At 46.8% G+C, this 19,675-nt stretch overlaps 2 protein-coding genes across 3 annotated transcripts in view; both read right to left on the bottom strand.

Annotated features, from left to right (window-relative positions):
• frmd4a (FERM domain containing 4A) overlaps window positions 1-19,675 on the bottom strand; it is a 42,848-nt gene that overhangs the window by 18,175 nt on the left and 4,998 nt on the right. The window contains exons 4-10 of one of the 2 annotated variants that reach the window (XM_084335318.1): window positions 12,090-12,165; window positions 10,575-10,717; window positions 9,357-9,498; window positions 5,816-5,949; window positions 5,097-5,219; window positions 1,972-2,203; window positions 1,575-1,631 (exon numbers count right to left, since the gene is read on the bottom strand). In XM_084335318.1, coding sequence (XP_084191444.1) covers window positions 1,575-1,631; window positions 1,972-2,203; window positions 5,097-5,219; window positions 5,816-5,949; window positions 9,357-9,498; window positions 10,575-10,622 — 736 coding nt within the window. In that variant the 5' untranslated portion in view covers window positions 10,623-10,717; window positions 12,090-12,165. Of the gene's footprint in view, window positions 1-1,574; window positions 1,632-1,971; window positions 2,204-5,096; window positions 5,220-5,815; window positions 5,950-9,356; window positions 9,499-10,574; window positions 10,718-12,089; window positions 12,166-19,675 lie in introns of those variants that run through there. The other variant, XM_084335317.1, reaches the window with a different exon arrangement.
• Window positions 12,085-19,675, bottom strand: part of LOC311245346 (FERM domain-containing protein 4A-like) — a gene marked incomplete at its 3' end in the record, with an annotated part of 51,364 nt that continues 43,773 nt past the window's right edge. The window contains exon 6 of the mRNA XM_084335189.1: window positions 12,085-12,165. Coding sequence (XP_084191315.1) covers window positions 12,085-12,165 — 81 coding nt within the window. The remainder of the gene's footprint in view (window positions 12,166-19,675) is intronic.

Genomic DNA, 19,675 nt, shown 5'->3' with positions numbered 1-19,675 from the left:
GACATCTCAGTATCTGGTCTAGGACAGCCCAGTCTCTGGTCTAAGGTCGCTTTCACACAGGAGCTGTTTGGTCCGGACTATCGGACCAGAATTCGATAGTCCACTTTTTTGGGTTTGTGTTAATGCGCAGTCGAACGCTAGTGCGGACCAAACACGCAAACTCTGGTCCGCCAAAAAACATAGGTCTCGGTTCGCTTCATCGGACCAAACACGGACCAAATATAGGAAGTCACCTGATAAACTGTGCATCTTGGGTAGAAGGAAGAAAAAAAACACTGCGGCTTATTATTATTATTATTATTACCGCGGCGCGCGGCATTCACTGCAAAACAAGCACACTGTAGCCTAAACATGTCTCCTGATAAACTGTGCATCTTGGGTAGAAGGAAGAAAAAAACACTGCAGCTTATTATTATTATTATTACCGCGGCGTGCGGCATTCACTGCAAAACAAGCACACTGTACACATATGGGCAGAAGACCAAATAAAACAGCTACTTGTGGGCACTCATAAAAACAATGCGGTGTACAAGTTGTTTAGCGAGAGGATGGTGGTAATGGGCTTCAATAGAACAATGGATCAATGCCACGTCAAAATAAAAAACTCCGCCTCCGCTGATCTGGAGTCAGACAGGGCTCGCAGTCCACACACACACAGATACACGCGCGCGCACACACAGGCTCGCAGCCACACACACATTTCCACTCTCTATTGTCCAATAGACGAGCACCCTTTTCGACCACGTGACATTGTTCAGAATGTTTGGTGCGCTTGACAAATTGCTGTGTGAATGCAGATGAGCCAAATGAAGAATGCAACAATGTTGCAACTTCACCACCAGAACCGCACCAAGTCCACCAAAACTATATGTGAAAGCACCCTAAGACATCCCAGTTACAGAACTTAAAACGACCCCATTGAGAGTGAATGAGACACTAACTTAGTGGATCTTGATCTGTAGTTTTACTCCCAAACCACTGTTGTTGAAGTGTTAACCAATGGAGTGAAAGTCATAAAATGTGCCCATGTCCTCGTGAAATTCCTCAAAACAGTCACGTTTTCAATTTATTTTGTTTTTCAAATCGTTCTCAAAGCACCTGTACATGAAAAAATTGTTCTCTTCTGTCATTTATAGCGATAGGAGGCAGAAGTCAGTGTTCATTAATACAAATTGAACTGTCCTAGGTGTGGGAGAAAAACATATTCAAGCACTGAAATTCAGTGATTATGGGTAGAATCTATAATGCTGTCAAACAGCTACCTCTGGTCAAACAGCCCTGCTTGGTTATTGCACATTTGTTTAGTTTTGGTCTGAGGTATGGGTTGGAGATGAGTGGGGGTGGGGGGAGGGGTTGTTATTGCTGGCCATAGTAACTCTCTTGGCAGAACCTAAGATGTGGCCAACAATACCAACCCACTCTACTCCAACCCACACATCAGACCAAAACATAGAGATCACTGTTTGACGGCATGACAGATTCTGCTGTTCAAGACCATGTCCTTTATGAGCAGTGGGAAGAGCAGTTCTATGCAGTTCCTGTATCTCTCAGTAAAGAAACAGATGAGGACTTACCATCGTCTAAGACCAGGGCGTCCGAAAGGGAGCTCTCTTCAGAACCAATATTGGCCTCTGGAGGGATCATGTAACAAAGGATGAAAGGTTAGATGGTTCATAAGCAATGATGCAGTGGTCAAATATAAAATAAATTATCACTAATACTATATATTATAACTTATTTATTTATTTGAAAATACCCTTATTTTCATCAATCTGATGCTACTTGCTATAATCTATCCACTACATCCCTGAAGATGAGAGACAGGGGAGAGATATGATGTGTGTGTGAGACAGACAGGTATGATGTGAGACAGACAGGTATGATGTGGGTGTGAGACAGAGAGATATGATGTGGGTGTGAGACAGAGAGATATGATGTGGGTGTGAGACAGGCGAAGCTAAACGGACTCACCCTCTATGATAAGCGATGCCCTCAGCGTGGGCTTCTTGCCAGAGCGGACGCGGTGCTCGTTGATGGAGTTCTCGATCTCCTGGAGCTTTTTCAGAGCGTTCAGGTACGACGTCTTCCTCTGTTTCTTCAGCTTCTTGCTGGTCACGTGAGGATCGCTGGCCAATCGCCTCGCGGCCTCCGTGATCTGGGACTGGATGGCAAACTCCCTCTCCAGACGTTCCAGCTCCTCCTCCTGTGAATACACACGAATACACGCACACACGCAAATCATTAATTTAATGTCTACATACAATTACACCCAGGCATGGGACATATACCTTATACATGCTGTCATGACATTAGGACACCTGACAACCTGGTTGAAGCATGACAGCATCCACTTCAATGGTCCAATAAAGCAGCATCTCACACTGTGTTGATACTGAACAATAACTGCGCACACACACACACCACACAGTCCCGATATGCAAAAGGTAATGACCGATTGGACGCATGTATACATTTTCAGCTGCATAAAGCAACAGTCCCCCGCCTCAGCCAGGGAAAACAAAACAAGAGACATAAAAACAAGCCGTCACACGATAACTCTCCCTCATAACACATTTGCGCCAACAGGCACACAGCGGCCTTGCCAGCATAAACACAGAGCGGAAGTGATCTATCTGTAGTACAGCCCCCCACTTTCCCACCAGCAGATAAACTCCACTGAGACCCCCTGCTCCCCAATAACAACAGTCCTCCATCAGCCCTCCCTCCCTCTCCTCTCCTCCAGGCACTGAAAGAGCCCAAGCAAACAGTCCAATCACAGTTCATCACAGGGTCCACCACGCTGCTATACAGATAAACTGGAAGTGTATATTATTTCACTCTGTAAGAGTACATTTATGATTCTTGATTGTTTTGGACGAGAACCGCGTCGACTCAACCAGGTATAGTTACGTGGAATGAGCAGGTCATTTAGTGGTGGAGTCAGTCAACACACAGTCCTCCTCTTAGAGAGACAGACAGATGAGCAGTGTGCAGACTGAACCATTCACTTTAGTCCATGGATTTGTTTCGAGGTTGAGGTGGTTAAAGAGAAAGAGGTGGGTGTACTCTACCAAATGTGCACCAGTATGATAGCATGTATACATGAACTACTCTACTAAATGTGTCCCAGTATGATTAGCATGTATACACCAGGGGGGGCTCCTGCGTGTGTGTGTGTGTGTGTGTGTGCATGCGTGTGTGTGTGTGTGCGTGTGTGTGTACTGAAGGAACACAGATTGATGACGATTTCTTTGATTGCACAGCGGTTTTCGTAACACTGGATTTCAATGCATACAACCACCCACGCACACACACACACACACACACGCACACGCACACGCACACGCACACACACACACACACAAACTCTCTTACTATCACCACTTCCTGTGGCAAAGACCACAGACAGACTATTTTTAGAAGTTCTGTAGCTCTGGAAAATCTACCCGTGGCACAAAAAGAGAGAGGAAAAACAACAGTCCGACTGAGATTCAGTCCGACTTCTTCTCTAACATCCAAGACTCCTCAGACTGTGGCTTCTCTCCTCCGCTTACCGTCCAAATAATCCCATCGCTAGCCCATTATCAGCTATTTATATGCCCAAGACTAAATCTGTCCTCTAATAAGTAGTTATACAGGCATAAAGTGTGGGGTATTCTCAGCTTTAAAACAAATGACTCGAATACTACTCAGTTAAAAAACATTAAAAAGCCAGAGCTATTATTTACTTTAAGCACTAACCTTCTAGACTCACCACTGGGGCTGTGGTACACATGGACTTACATTGTTGTGGGAAGAGTATTCTGACTGGTATTATAACAAAAAAGAGGGTTATTAAGAACTGAGAGAGAGGAAGGCAGAGAGGGATCTCACCTCTCCTTTAGACCATAAGAACGGAGAGAGAGGAAGGCAGAGAGGGATCTCACCTCTCCTTTAGACCATAAGAACGGAGAGAGAGGAAGGCAGAGAGGGATCTCACCTCTCCTTTATACCATAAGAACGGAGAGTGTTACGATTGGGGTGCTAATGAAGGTGAGAACACAGTTTGCAGACAAGGGAGAAGGAACGGAGGCAGAGACAAGGAGCGATGCTTGAAGAAGGGGTGTTTACTAATGATCCAATATACAATACAAATAAAAGACACTACTACTAACAAAACAACGAAGGAAAACAAGAAAACGACAGGAGTATACAGGCAAGGACTCACTAGACATCAACGGGGAAGGCAGGCACGACACGGGAACAACACGGGGTACAGGAGGAAATGACACCACAAGGAAATGAGGACAAACAGACACCTAAATACCAACACTAATTAACAATGATCAACACCTGGCCAAAACACAGAATCACAAACACAACCTAGACACAAAAGCAAAGACACCATAAACACAACTAGACACAAAGGCAATGACACACAACAACCCAACAGGGGGTGACATCAAACACAGACAGGGATGGCCCAGGATAACAGAATATTAGAAATCCAATCAATAATGTGCAACCAACATAAAATGGCAGACCGCACCATCGGGCTTAGGTCACCAGAGGGAGGTAGGGAGCCAATGTCAGGAGGAGAGCACTGTCCAATGTTATTCTCATGCCCAGTCCAGCCAGGACCGGGCCTTGGAACGTAACAGGAGAGAGAGAGGAAGGCAGAGATGGGTCTCACCTCTCCTTTAGGCCATAATAACGGAGAGAGAGGAAGGCAGAGATGGGTCTCACCTCTCCTTTAGGCCATAAGAACGGAGAGAGAGGAAGGCAGAGAGGGATCTCACCTCTCCTTTAGGCCATAAGAACGGAGAGAGAGGAAGGCAGAGAGGGATCTCACCTCTCCTTTAGGCCATAAGAACGGAGAGAGAGGAAGGCAGAGAGGGATCTCACCTCTCCTTTAGGCCATAAGAACGGAGAAAGAGGAAGGCAGAGAGGGATCTCACCTCTCCTTTAGGCCATATGAACGGAGAGAGAGGAAGGCAGAGAGGGATCTCACCTCTCCTTTAGGCCATAAGAACGGAGAGAGAGGAAGGCAGAGAGGGATCTCACCTCTCCTTTAGGCCATAAGAACGGAGAAAGAGTTAGGCAGAGAGGGATCTCACCTCTCCTTTAGGGAGGATCTTCAGCTCGTCCTGTTTGAAGGCAGTGCCGATCTTCCTCGTCACCGTGGGGGCCTCCTCCCCCGGGCCCAGGGGGTACTCTTTGGGGAGCTTCCCTGTCAACTCCTGAACGGGACGGGAGGAGGGTGACAAAGGAGAGCAAGATATTAGTCTGTGTAAAAGTTTTTATCACTGAGGGTTCCAAAAACATTTGCTCCAGAATTATCGATGTGCATGCGGATTTAGTGGATTGATAACTGAACTGTCAGTGTAGAACCTGATTATTGTTAAGACTTACACTTAGGGCTAGATCCACAAAGAATGGATTGCACGGAGCAAGTTGCACCCTTACTTACAATTCACTATGAATTGAAAATGGGGGACCTTGATGTAAACAAGACGAAAGTATTTCTCTGATCTGCATCCCCTTAACAATTGTGTGTATTGAGCTGTACTGTATTGTACCCATTCTGCAATCTGTTAAATAATTCATTAATTCATTCACACCTACTGGGTGCAACTCTACCACCCCTGTATATGTTCTGTATATAACTCTACCATCCTGTATATGTTTTGTATATAACACATTCCTTGTATGTGTGTCGATGCACTCTGTGAATAAACCTGATTCTGCTGAGGACGCGTATATGTGTGCATGTGAGCATGTCCATGCGTGTGTCTTGTGTGTGTGTGTGTGTGTGTGTGTCTGTCTGCTGTCTCACCGCCTCTCTGATGCAGATGCTTTTGAGTTCCTCTAGTCTCTGTCTGAGAGTTTCCCCCAGAGCTTCCTGTCTGGCCCTCAGCGCTGCCAGCATGTCCTTCTTAGCTGTCTGGGAGCTGTCGGACTCCTGAGAGCCTGTGGGATGAACGCACACACACACGCACGCACAGCACGCACGCACGCAACACAGACAGACATACAGACAGACAGACAGACAGACAGACAGACAGACAGACAGACAGACAGACAGACAGACAGACAGACAGACAGACAGATACAGACACATACATACATACACACAGGTAAGGGCAGGAGGTTACAGTAAAAGCATATGACTCTGTGTGCATGTGTGTGTATGAGACAGAGAAAGTGTGTGGTGTGTGCGTGTGTGAGTGTGTGGGGGGGGGGGGGGGGGGGGGGGGGGGGGGGGGTTGGGTGGTAATGCACCTGCTGGCCTCCAGGATGTTTACAGGGAAGTGAATGGAACATTTCGATTAAGGAGACTTCGCTCCGGTGGTCTGTATGTGTGTGACTGAGTGTGTGTGTGGTATGTTTGGGGGATGGAGAAGTTGAGGACAAAGTATGTGACGCACAAGCTGCAACACCAAGGCTCTGAGCTGGTCCCAGTCTTCTGTGACCTCTCTCTCTCTCTCGTCAGTCTTCTCTCCTCTCATCTCTCTCTCTCTCTCTCTTCTCTCGTCGTCTCTCTCTCTCTCTCTTCACTCTCTTCTTTCTCTCTCTCTCTCTGCAAAACCCCACTTTTTCTTGCTGTGAACAAACAGAGAACCAATGCAACACTAAACACTAAGTACTGTAGGCACCATGTTGTAGTACTGTAGTACCATAATGTAGTACTGTAGTACCATAATGTCATGTGTCATGCAGTATTAATACTGCAGTAACAAGCTCTCTCTGTGTTGTACATGTATTAATACTGCAGTAACAAGCTCTCTCTGGGTTGTACAGTATTAATACTGTAGTAACAAGCCCTCTCTGTGTTGTACAGTATTAATACTTGCAGTAACAAGCCCTCTCTGTGTTGTAGCAGTATTAATACTGTAGTAACAAGCTCTCTCTGTGTTGTACAGTATTAATACTGCAGTAACAAGCTCATCTCTGTGTTGTACAGTATTAATACTGCAGTAACAAGCTCTCTCTGTGTTGTACAGTATTAATACTGCAGTAACAAGCCCTCTCTGTGTTGTACAGTATTAATACTGCCAGTAACAAGCCCTCTCTGTGTTGTACAGTATTAATACTGCAGTAACAAGCCCTCTCTGTGTTGTACAGTATTAATACTGCAGTAACAAGCTCTCTCTGTGTTGTACAGTATTAATACTGCAGTAACAAGCTCTCTCTGTGTTGTACAGTATTAATACTGCAGTAACAAGCTCTCTCTGTGTTGTACAGTATTAATACTGCAGTAACAAGCCCTCTCTGTGTTGTACAGTATTAATACTGTAGTAACACGCTCTCTCTGTGTTGTACAGTATTAATACTGTAGTAACAAGTCCTCTCTGTGTTGTACAGTATTAATACTGCAGTAACAAGCCCTCTCTGTGTTGTACAGTATTAATACTGTAGTAACACGCCCTCTCTGTGTTGTAGCAGTATTTAATACTGTAGTAGGTACAAGCTCTCTCTGTGTTGTACAGTATTAATACTGTAGTAACAAGCCCTCTCTGTGTTGTACAGTATTAATACCTGTAGTAACAAGCTCTCTCTGTGTTGTACAGTATTAATACTGTAGTAACACGCCCTCTTCTGTGTTGTACAGTATTAATACTGTAGTAACACGCCCTCTCTGTGTTGTACAGTATTACTACTGTAGTAACAAGCTCTCTCTCTGTGTTGTACAGTATTAATACTGTAGTAACACGCCCTCTCTGTGTTGTACAGTATTAATACTGTAGTAACACGCCCTCTTCTGTATGTGGTTATTGTGTGGTGAAACGACTGATGCACAAGTTCTCCGTCAGAACGCTTCCACTTCCACAAAGGGCCTTCCAGCTAATTGGACACACTTTATTTTTTGGCGATGATCTATGGACTAGATCTGGCTGTCAGGAGGACTGCAGCAGGGAACAGGATGCACAGGCGACTGGATCACAGAGCCTAGCGACATGCTGCTGTTGCCGGGGCAGAGAGACGCCCTCCGGTCAGCTGTGTGCCGTGAGATGAACACACTGTCACCCCCCCCCCCCCCCCCCCCCCCCCCCCGCTGAGACCAACTGACAGGACACAGACAGGGAGAGACGGACAGTCTGTAGAGCGAGGGAGGTGAGATAGAGGAGGGGTAACGAGTGAGGAGGATGAGGAGGAGGAGGAGAGGAGGAGGAGGAGGAGGGTGGTAGGGAGAGATTAGGAACTGGGAGAAACAGATAGAGTGGATTAAGAGATAAAAGGGAGAGAGAGGGGAATGATAGTGAGAACAGATGGAGAGTGGTGCTGTGGGGGGTAGATGGAGGAACATACCGTACCAGAAGAATGAGCTGCGGGGAGCTGGAAATACAGGGCAGCATGCAGGGTATTACCGCAGGACAAGGATGCCGTGTCTGTGGCGCAGACGGGACCTCCCTGGACACTCTAATTGATTTAGTGAGGTGTTAGGCATCAGACACGCAGGCTTGTGTCCTCAACCCGGAGATGGTACGCTGTCGCTGTCCTCGTCTACGTATGAACTTGTGTCAAGTCGTTTCACTATAGAACAAGGAGGGGTTTTATAACCTAATTGAGTTGGATCTTTTTTAACGTAGAACCTTCAGTAGCACTTTTCTTTCTTCTAGTGGTAGTTTTTTGTCTCTGTAACTATAAGCATGCGCAGAAACGGACACATATTATTACATACTACAGTAGATAATCTTTTAACAATTTTTTTTCTAACTATGTAAATGAACGTACAGTATGTGTGTGTACACATAAGTGCAATTGGTTGAGAATTGATAGGGGTGGGCGGGGCCTGGATCAGAGGGGTGTGGTGGGAGGGTCGTTATTTTACACTGTTCTGTTGCAGGTGCGTCTTCATGCTGTTGTCTGAAGGAAACCCACTAACAAGCCTCTGGAGGGTTCTGTACGGGACGCTTCCTGCATGTGCAACGTTCCTCTCCTCTCAATGCTCATCACATCTCTCTCTCTCTCTCTCTCTCTCTCTCTTCCTCTCCCTGACCTCTGACCTCGTTGGGAGACACAGAAAGGCATTGTTCCACAGGTCCAGGACAAAGTAACCACACCCACTCTTCCATCCCTCAACCCTGCTCATTCCCACACACTAAATTTAGAAGCAGGGGGGCCTCTTGAGGATGGGTACGGGTGACAGGAGGGTGGGGGTCCCATTCTATATACATACAGAAAAAGATTGCGTGGGGTGCGCGTGTGTGTGTGTGTGTGTGTGTAAAAACATTCCTCCAAGAATCAATGCCCTCTCCCTCTCTCCCCCCAAAAGCAGCTCCAAAAGCAGCTGTTTCTGTCTCTCCAATTTCTTTTCCAGCACACACACACACACACACAGACACACACGCGCGCACACACACACACAGACTGACCTGAAGAGAGTAGACTGCCACTGCTGCCGCTGATGATCTTGCCCTTGCTGCCCATGTTGGCGAGCTTGGAGGTCTTCAGTGTTCCTGTCTCGGTCAGGTCGATGGCGATCTCACTCAGACTCCGAGCCGCGTGGATCTTAGACTAGACGATCCACAGAGGAAACAAAGGGAAGGGGTTGTTGACCAGGCGCGTCGCAAGTGTATTTTGCTCAATTAACCCTTTCACTACCACACTACCAAAGGGTTAACCCTTTCACTTCCACACTACCAAAGGGTTAACCCTTTCACTGCCACACTACCAAAGGGTTAACCCTTTCACTGCCACACGGCAAAGGGTTAACCCTTTCACAACCACACTTTCAGAAGGTTAACCCTTTCACTACCACACTACAGACGGTTAAACGCAGGTTTGACTGTCTTTGACTACGTGCTTACCACTCAAATATACTCTCTTAAGAATCTGTACAGTCTGTACAGAACCTATACACACTTGATGGAATCTGAAAACCTTAATCATTTAAACATTTTGAATGGAATAATAGAATTTCTTTCCTCAGTAGAATTCGGTTGTTCCTTTTTTTTTTTTATAGCGCGAATAGCCAGAAACATGGAAACCAAAACACTTTAGCAAAACCAGGGATGGGGTATAGCAGCTCGCATGCCAAGCTTAAACATCTCACACATAACCAAGAGTGGAATGGAGTTGAAATATCAAGTAGCCATACTGTGCTGTCTTTCATTTGTAATGGCAATGTGTCTTGTGTTGGACGAACGTCTTTCTGTAAGTGTCGGCAGTTAGTGTGTCTTTGAGTTGTGCCGTGTTGGACTAACGACTTTCTGTAAGTATCGACAGTTAGTTTGTAGTAAATTTTTTAGCCTATGTCCAGTGGGACTAACATCTCTCTCTAAGTGTCAGTGATCAGTATATTTTGAGCCTATGTCCAGTGGGACTAACATCTCTCTCTAAGTGTCAGTGATCAGTATATTTTTGAGCCTATGTCCAGTGGGACTAACATCTCTCTCTAAGTGTCAGTGATCAGTGTATTTTTGAGCCTATGTCCAGTGGGACTAACATATCTCTCTAAGTGTCAGTGATCAGTGTATTTTTTAGCCTATGTCCAGTGGGACTAACATCTCTCTCTAAATGTCGGTAAGTGTGTCTTTGAGCCTAGTTGGACTAACATCGGTGTGTCTTTGTGTCCAGGCAGTGGGACTGACCTTGCTCTGCTTGCGGTCCAGGTAGAACTGGTGCTGGCTGATGGCCATGGCCCAGATAGACTTGATGAGGGCAGGACAAGCGTACCAGGTGTGAACGGCGATGCCACTGTGGCCAAACGTCCTCCTGGTCACCGACGCCCTACAGTTGGAGCGGACACCAGGCCTCCTTATATACACTGAATACGACAAATGGATATACACTCATACACTAATGGAAATAACACTACTGCTACTATTACTGAAAGTACCACTGCTATCACTGCCACTACTTCGATTACTGCTACTATTACTAAGACTACTACTACATCAACTACTACTACCACTACAGCAACTACTACTACCACTACAGCAACTACTACTGTTACTACTACTGTTACTACCTCCACTACATAATGATGGAAGGGCAGAAATGGAGTGAGTGAGAAGAGAGAGAGAGAGAGAGAGAGAGAGAGAGCGAGAGAGCGAGAGAGAGAGAGAGAGAGAGAGAGAGAGAGAGAGAGAGAGAGAGAGAGAGAGAGAGAGAGAGAGAGAGAGAGAGAAGATATTTAGCAGAGCCACACATGCTGTCCCCGTGCAGGTTCGTTCCTTGTTTAAACAGACATCATAGAGGAGCAAAAGACCAGCGAGCACTAATGACTGCTTCCTTAAAAGAAAAACACCACTCCTGCTCTCCTTGGCCCTCTCTCCACTTCTCTCCATCCCTCCATCTCTCTATCTCTCCCTCTCTCTAGAATAACACTCCACATACTAGGGATGTTAAATAAACAGAAGAGAGGTCACTTCCTCCGCATAACAGCGATCACACAGTCATCCATCCTTCTGCGGTTAACTATCAAGGGTTCACTCTGCGACTCAGTGTGTGTGTGTGTGTGCGCGTGTGTGTATGTATGCGCGCACGGGCGCGTTAATAATCAGCCTATCAATCTGTGTCATGACCAACTGGGAGATCCCCCCCCCCCCCCCCCCATATCCAGCTCCACTGCCAAGAAAAACTCTGCAACTGTTCTTGCATCAGATCTCAATCTCTCCCTTTTAAACCTTCATATACCGTTTGATTCTCGACAACATTCGTACACAGTCAGCGTACGGAAAAGAAGCCAGGGTACTTTGAAGCCTGCAGATATGAATCTCGGTTAATACGGGGTCACTTCAAACACTAAGCTAGCCGGGGAATAGAGCTAACAGCCGCTGGAAGTGTCATTCTTCTGGGTAATGCCGGCTGTGCCAAAGAAAATGACCTGCTTTGCTCAAGAGCTAAAGCCCCTGACGGTCATTGTTCAGCGGCTCTCAGGGTTCTAGAGGCAAATCATACTCAAACTGTTTTTCCATGAGTGAATTCTTCGTTGGTACATCGTTCCAACATCGTTGGTTACATCAAAACACAACCCCAAACAAAACGGCCAGCGCGCCGACAGACACAGACCAGAAAGAATGCGGGTTAGAAAAGAGCCATGCATACCGTGGCGGTGTCGAGGAGGAAGCTGGCACCACCGCGCACCGTGATATAAACTCACCTCCTGGGGTCGTGAACTTCCACGGAGAACTTCTTCTCTCTGAAGTAAAGGTTCTCCAGCTGACGCCATTGGAACACCTGAGGGGTCGGGGAGACACGTCACAGGCAGCGTTCAGGTGTGCTGGTAGAAACACACACACGCACGCACGCACGCACGCGCACACACACGCGCGCACGCCGCAGCCTCGAGAAGTCCAATCCTCTGCACTTCCACTCGGGGGCGAACCACGTAGTTTTAAAACAAAACACTGGATGAGGAGGAAGAGGAAGGAACAAAAGATGGAGGAGGAGGAGGAGGAGGAAGAGGAGGAGGAGGAGAAGTAGAGGACCTAGGGTGAGGGGTCTCTGATCAGGTCCAGACCGGGCCGTCCCGTTCAGGATTGTTCCCCAGGCTGGATGACTTCACCCCACAGAGAGAAGGGAGGGAGGGAGGGAGGGAGGCGGTTTCTTTTTCCTCCCTTCTGCTTTTCTTCTCCTCTCTTTTCCGTCCTCTTTATGAACCATCCGCTCCTCTTTAAATAAATCCAAACCCAGCTGGGCGAGAAGGTTTCTCCCAAGACGTAGTCCTCTGTGTGTTAAATCCTCCAGGATCAGGGGAACAGAAAGAGCCGGCAGGGTGTTCACCATCTGTAGGCTGGTTTGTCTGCGTGTGTGTGTGTTACCTCCTGTACTACCCCGGTTAGGAGAGCTGAGGGAGGGAGGGAGGAGGGAGGGAGGGAGGGAGGGAGGCAGGGAGGAGGGGGCGTTTGGTTTGTACCTCCCCTCCGCCTCCTGACCCCCTCCTCCCTCCCTCCCTCCCTAAGGGACTACGTTTCCTGCTCAGGGTTCTGTGGCTAGAAGGTGTGTGTGTGTAGAGGGTCAGCGGAGGAGTGATGAAGGGGGGGGGGGGGGGGGGGGGTTCTGTGGCCCCACCATACGAAGTGCTTCGGCTTTGTTTAGTCAGACACACGCACGCACACACACACACACACACACACACACACACACACACACACACACACACAGACAGACACGCACACACAACCTCCGTTTCTTGAGTCTGTTTCTTGTTACAGAAGTAGAGTGGAGTCTCAGAAGTTAAAGTTACTGCTACACTATAACACAGTACACTACAAGACAGTACACACTACAACACAGTACACACTACAAAGTTACTGCTACAGTACACAGTACACACTACAACACAGTACACACTACAAAGTTACTGCTACAGTACACACTACAATGTTAGCATCTGTCAGCTGTGGCAGTCACACACACACACTCTCACTCTCACACACACACACACACACTCTCACTCTCACACACACACACACACACACACACACACACACACACACACACACACACACACACACACACACACACACACACACACACACACACACTGGTTTAGGCAAAATTACACTAAGCTGCAAGAAGGGAGAAGAAAAAACAGGAGAGAAAATATTAAACTATTGCAGGAGAGAGGAGGGACAGAAGAGAGGAGAGAAAGGAGGGAGAGGAGGAGGAGGAGGGAGGGAGAGGAGAAGGAGGGAGGGAGAAGAGGAGGGGACACAGCCCAGGAATTTTAACAGCCTGGGAAAACAATGGAGAGAAGGATAATAGAGGAGATGTGTATGTGTACGTGGGCACGTGTGTACATGGGCACGTGTGTGTGTGTGTGTGTGTGTGTGTGTGTGTACATGGGCACCCGTGTGTATGTGTGTGTACATGGGTGCATGTGTGTGTGTATGTATGTATGTGTGTGTGTGTACATGTGTGTGTGTGACTGTGTATGTATGTACAGTATGTGTGTACCCATGTACATGTCAAAATACTTCCCAAAGGTCAGTGAATACCACGATCACAACACCAGAGGGAGCTCCACAAATCATGTAAAACCCAGATTCGGCTCAAACAAGGGACTAAACACGTTTCGCAATTATGCCACATCAATGTGGAACGCCCTGCCTAAAGCTGTAAAGGAATGTGAATCACTACCCACCTTCAAAAACACTCTCAAAAAACACCTACGTGAGACTGCAATTCGAAACTGGCCCCTACAAATGTCCTAACCTAGTTGTACAGTAAATGACCAAGTAAGGCTTTGTCAATATTCCAATGTACAGTGTAAAATGTGTGTGTGTCCCCTACCCAACCCCCCCCCCCCCACCTCCAATGTACAGCCCTCACCCAACCCACCCAACCCCACCCCACCCAACCAACCTCCTCCAATGTACAGTTTCTATGCCAAATGTATATACACTCCTTTTCTGGACACTTTTGTATCACAAACAGTACTGTATTTGCAAATCTGATATGTCATAAATGTATAGATGTAGCAGTACTGTCTATCTGTATGTCATGTATGTCATATATGTTATGATGAATTGAAAATGGGGGACCCTGATGTAAACAAGACGAAAGTCTTTCTCTGGTCTGCATCCCCTTAACAATTGTATGTATTGAGCTGTACTGTACTGTACCCATTCTGCAATCTGTTAATAAACTTTTCAATCAATCAATCAATGTATGTGTATGTGTGTACATGGGTGCATGTGTGTGTATATGTATGCATGTGTGTGTGTGTGTGTGTGTACATTGTGTGTGATTGCATGCGTGAGGGGAGAAAATCAGTGCCCTTATCAACATGCTTGCTGCACGGAGCACCTTCAATGGAGTATGACGTGCTAATGTAGCATGGTGCTAAAAATAGCAGGCAAGGTTCACAGTGTGTGTGTGTGTGTGTGTGTGTGTGTGTGTGTGTGTGTGTGTGTGTGTGTGTGTGTGTGTGTGTGTGTGTGTGTGTGTGTGTGTGTGTGTGTGTGTGTGTGTGTGTGTGTGTGTGTGTGTGTGTGTGTGTGTGTGTGTGTGTGTGTGTGTGTGTGTGTGTGCGTGTGTGTGTGCTGCATGTGGACCAAAACTGTAGAGATAGGGAGGGTGTTTATAACAACTTTAAGGCACGAGACCACTAGAGCTGTCTACACCTTCAACAGGAGAGACTGATCCTGCTCCTAACCAGAGCACTGTAGTGTTGGACGTCCCATAGGCTTGCATAGCAGGGTAGTAGGTCTGTATAGCAGGGTAGTAGGTCTGTATAGCAGGGTAGCAGGTCTGTATAGCAGGGTAGCAGGTCTGTATAGCAGGGTAGTCGGTCTGTATAGCAGGGTAGTAGGTCTGTATAGCAGGGTAGCAGGTCTGTATAGCAGGGTAGTCGGTCTGTATAGCAGGGTAGTAGGTCTGTATAGCAGGGTAGTAGGTCTGTATAGCAGGGTAGCAGACTGTTTAGCAGGGTAGTGGGCCTGTTTAGCAGTGTAGTGGGCGTGTTTAGCAGGCTAGTAGGCCTGTATAGCAGACTTTATAGCAGGCTAGTAGGCGTGTTTAGCAGACTTTATAGCAGGCTAGTAGGCGTGTTTAGCAGACTTTATAGCAGGCTAGTAGGCGTGTTTAGCAGACTTTATAGCAGGCTAGTAGGCGTGTATAGCAGACTTTATAGCAGGCTAGTAGGACTGTATAGCAGACTTTATAGCAGGATAGTAGGACTGTATAGCAGACTTTATAGCAGGCTAGTAGGCCTGTATAGTAGACTTTATAGCAGGCTAGTAGGACTGTATAGCAGACTTTATAGCAGGCTAGTAGGCCTGTATAGTAGACTGTATAGTAGGATAGTAGGCCTGTATGGCCATAAAATTGTGAATCTCTCTCTTCGTTCCAGATAAATCTCAAACAAGCCAGAGAGAGAGGGCTGTTCCAGCTAAAGGGAGTCTAATGATTTACAAGAACATACAATGAGAAGTCGTTCTTCAGTTTAAAATTAGACACAAAAAATCATGCGGTTTTGTGCCTTGCTTCAAACAATGCTTTGGGTTATATAAGCCTATTATTGTATTAATGCAACCTCTTGCAGTCTCAGTGACAGACTTTGAATAGAGGGAGTAATATCTGATACAGACATCAGACGTGCTGACAGACCCTTTATTAGGACCTCAGCCACTACCAGTGTGTCTGTTATTAGGGCCAGGACTGTAACTATGTGCGTGTGTGTGTGTGTGTGTGTGTGTGTGTGTGTGTGTGTGTGTGTGTGTGTGTGTGTGTGTGTGTGTGTGTGTGTGTGTGTGTGTGTGTGTGTGTGTGTGTGCACTCTACCATACACACATACAGTATAAGTCAGATCTGAGAAAGTAACAGTAGGCCTTGAATGGACACCCTTGGGATTATGGGCAGACAAACAGAAAGTCTGAACAGCGTGTTGGCGCTGGAGAGAAGCCAGGATGTATTCCTGTCTAGAACTGGACTCCTTTTTTGAGGACTATTGTGTTTCTTAACGGGTGGGGCCCTCGTATGTCCAGCGCGTTCACCGGTTGTCACGGAGACACCGATCCAACCCCATGGGCACTTCCTGTCGTTTGGGTTCTGGTGGCGGTGTGCTTTTTTGGAGGGAAACCACAATATCACAATGGTTTACATGTGCCAGTGGTGCCCACGTGTTGTACGGGAGGTGACTGAAGCAAGGAGCTGTGTGCCAGTGGTGCCCACGTGTTGTACGGGAGGTGACTGAAGCAAGGAGCTGTGTGCCAGTGGTGCCCACGTGTTGTACGGGAGGTGACTGAAGCAAGGAGCTGTGTGCCAGTGGTGCCCACGTGTTGTACGGGAGGTGACTGAAGCAAGGAGCTGTGTGCCAGTGGTGCCTACGTGTTGTACGGGAGGTGACTGAAGCAAGGAGCGGTGTGCCAGTGGTGCCCACGTGTTGTACGGGAGGCGACTGAAGCAAGGAGCTGTGTGCCAGTGGGTCCTACGTGTTGTATGGGAGGTGACTGAAGCAAGGAGCTGTGTGCCAGTGGTGCCCACGTGTTGTACGGGAGGTGACTGAAGCAAGGAGCGGTGTGCCAGTGGTGCCCACGTGTTGTACGGGAGGTGACTGAAGCAAGGAGCGGTGTGCCAGTGGTTCCTGGGCAGGCTCGTCACCCACCAAGTTCAAGTTCAAGTTTTGTTTTATCTGTCACATATAAGATACCTCTACATTACAGTGAAATGCTTGCAATGCTACAGTATACAAAATATACAATATACAAAGCTAACGTACAAAACGTGCAACAAAATGCTAAAATGCACTGCAATGTAGATGTAGTGCAAATCTTTTAGTAATAAATAGATCAAATTGGTAAAATATGGTGTAGTGTTAAAAAGTGTTTAAAGTGTCTAAAGTGAATGTTAAAGGTGAATGTTTAAAGTGAGTGTGTGCGTGTGGATGTGTGTGCAATGAGTGTAGAATGGATGGGTCAGTGTTGCATAGAGTCATTGAGCCTCCTGATGGCCTGGGGATAGAAGCTCCTCTTGAGTCTCTCTGTGCTTGGTAGCGCTTGCCTGACCGCAGCAGTGCAAAGAGGCAGTTGTTTGGATGGCTAGAGTCTTTGGTTATTCTCTGAGCCTTGGCCCTGCAGCGCCCGGTGCACATGTCCTGGAGAGTGGGAAGCCCCCCTCCGAGGGTGCCTTCGGCTGATCTCCCTGCAGTAGCAAAACTATTTCACTGACACACAATGGACCTCCTGTCTAACAAGAAGCCCTCAACCTCAGAAGCAGCTGATTAGCATTAGTTATGTACGCTAGGTTTTAGTTTTAGATGAGAGGGTAGAGGGGCGTCCGTCCTGGTGGCTCAACCCGCTAAGCGGGAAACCATGTCATCGCGACGTTGTGGGTTCAAATCCAGCCTGAGGCCTCTGTTGCATGTCATGCTCCTTCTCCTGACGTTCTGTCTGGCACAGCAGCAAATCATACCAATATCCACAACAAAGAAGAGGGTCCTTTTCACTACTCACTCGTCTCCTAACTTTAACCAACAGCTGAAGATGGACGATGTAGATATGATCATGATAGATGGTCAGACAGGTCCCATTTCTCCCCCATCGTCATGTGGGATTGTGTGGAATTTAGGGCTGTCCCCGACTAAGGATTTGGATGGTCGACTAGGATTGGCCAAAATTTGCCGTTAGTCGACTATTGGTCGACTTAAAAAAAATAAAAAAGGTATAATATTTAAAAAAAAAAATGTATCATTCCATTTGGGCTGTGGGGGGTGCTTAATGTCTGAAGGAGTCGACTGAAGGCTTCTTGTCCTCTGCAAAAGCATGCAATTGGTCCACTGATGGATACATCTTGATATTTGTCTAGTCTAGTGTGTTCATTAGATGGGTGAAATCCTCTTTCAGTGCCTCTGTGCCTGTTTTCGTAGGCAGTTAGCCTCTGGTATGCGTGCCATTAGCATTATCCACGCTTCTAGGCCTCTTCTATTGGAAAAAATGATACAAAAAAAAGATATATAAAAAAAATAAAAATAAAATTATATTCGACTAAGAGGTTGGCCAGTCGACTACGGCTCCTTTCGACCGATTAGTCGACTAATCGATTAATAGGGGTCAGCCCTAGTGGAGTTGGAACATAAATTAGGGGAACACTGGCGTGGATCAAACTTTGGAAACCCTAGTCAAAATGCAAAACAATTTGATATTAAACATTGGATCTGAGGCCAGACAAACACATTTCCAGTGATTCTAAATAAACTGTATTACTGTTTTGTCCTTCAGCGGAACCATCTCGCTGCCTCTTCACAGCAGGAGTGGAAGCTCAGTTCCTTCCTCTGCAGCAGCACTCAGTCAGTCAGTCAGTCAGTCAGTCACTCAACACATAAACCCTTAATCACTATCTAAATGACTCGGAGCACACCACCAACCAGCCACTTTTACTGTGTGAGGCTAAGTTGTAAACCTGTCTCTCTGTGTGTGTGTGTGTGTGTGTGTGTGTGTGTGTGTGTGTGTGTGTGTGTGTGTGTGTGTGTGTGTGTGTGTGTGTGTGTGTGTGTTGTCTGCGGTAGGGAGGAAAGTATTTAAACATCCCCAAGTAAACATGCAGAGAGCGTGTGGATGGTCGCGGTTTATTAACAACAGGATGTCCCCTTGTAAAAGTCTGACTAATAAAACACAGCTTCCCTTCACTCAAACGCACACACACACACACACACACACACACACACACACACATACACACACACACACACACACACACACACACACACACACACACACACACACACACACACACACACACACACACACACACACACACACACACACACACACACACACACACACACACACACACACACACACACACACACACACACTCGTCTGGGGTCCAAGTGAAAGTAAACACTTAAGCGAAAGGGTTTCACTCCTTTCAACAAGCACATTTGTACATGTGTCTCGTTTCAGATGAATCGATATGAAATGAATGAATAACAGTTTTTTTTGTCAAGCATATGAGAAAATATGAAAAAAAGAAGAGGGAAAAAAAAGCCTAAAAATGGTCTGTGGTGTGTGTTGTTCCATAGCGCGGTTGAGTCAGAGCGCTGTAATCAGTAGCTTCCCTTCGCTTCAGTCGGTGGTCTGACTCACTGGTCTTACTGGTATTAAAGTGACTGACTGTCTGACTGACTGCCAGGTCACCTGGCCTCCTGTTGGAGCAGCTATATCCAGTGGGGGGGATTAGCACACTGTGTAGACCGCAGCCATGCTGGCAGCTCACCAACTGGCCTTTTCTATTCTAGAAATCA

Source organism: Notolepis coatsorum, assembly GCF_963971535.1.
Source record: "Notolepis coatsorum genome assembly, chromosome: 18".
Taxonomy (NCBI): Eukaryota; Metazoa; Chordata; class Actinopteri; order Aulopiformes; family Paralepididae; genus Notolepis; species Notolepis coatsorum.
The sequence above is the reverse complement of the archived record's forward strand: the minus strand, read 5'-3'. Positions and strand labels throughout refer to the sequence as shown.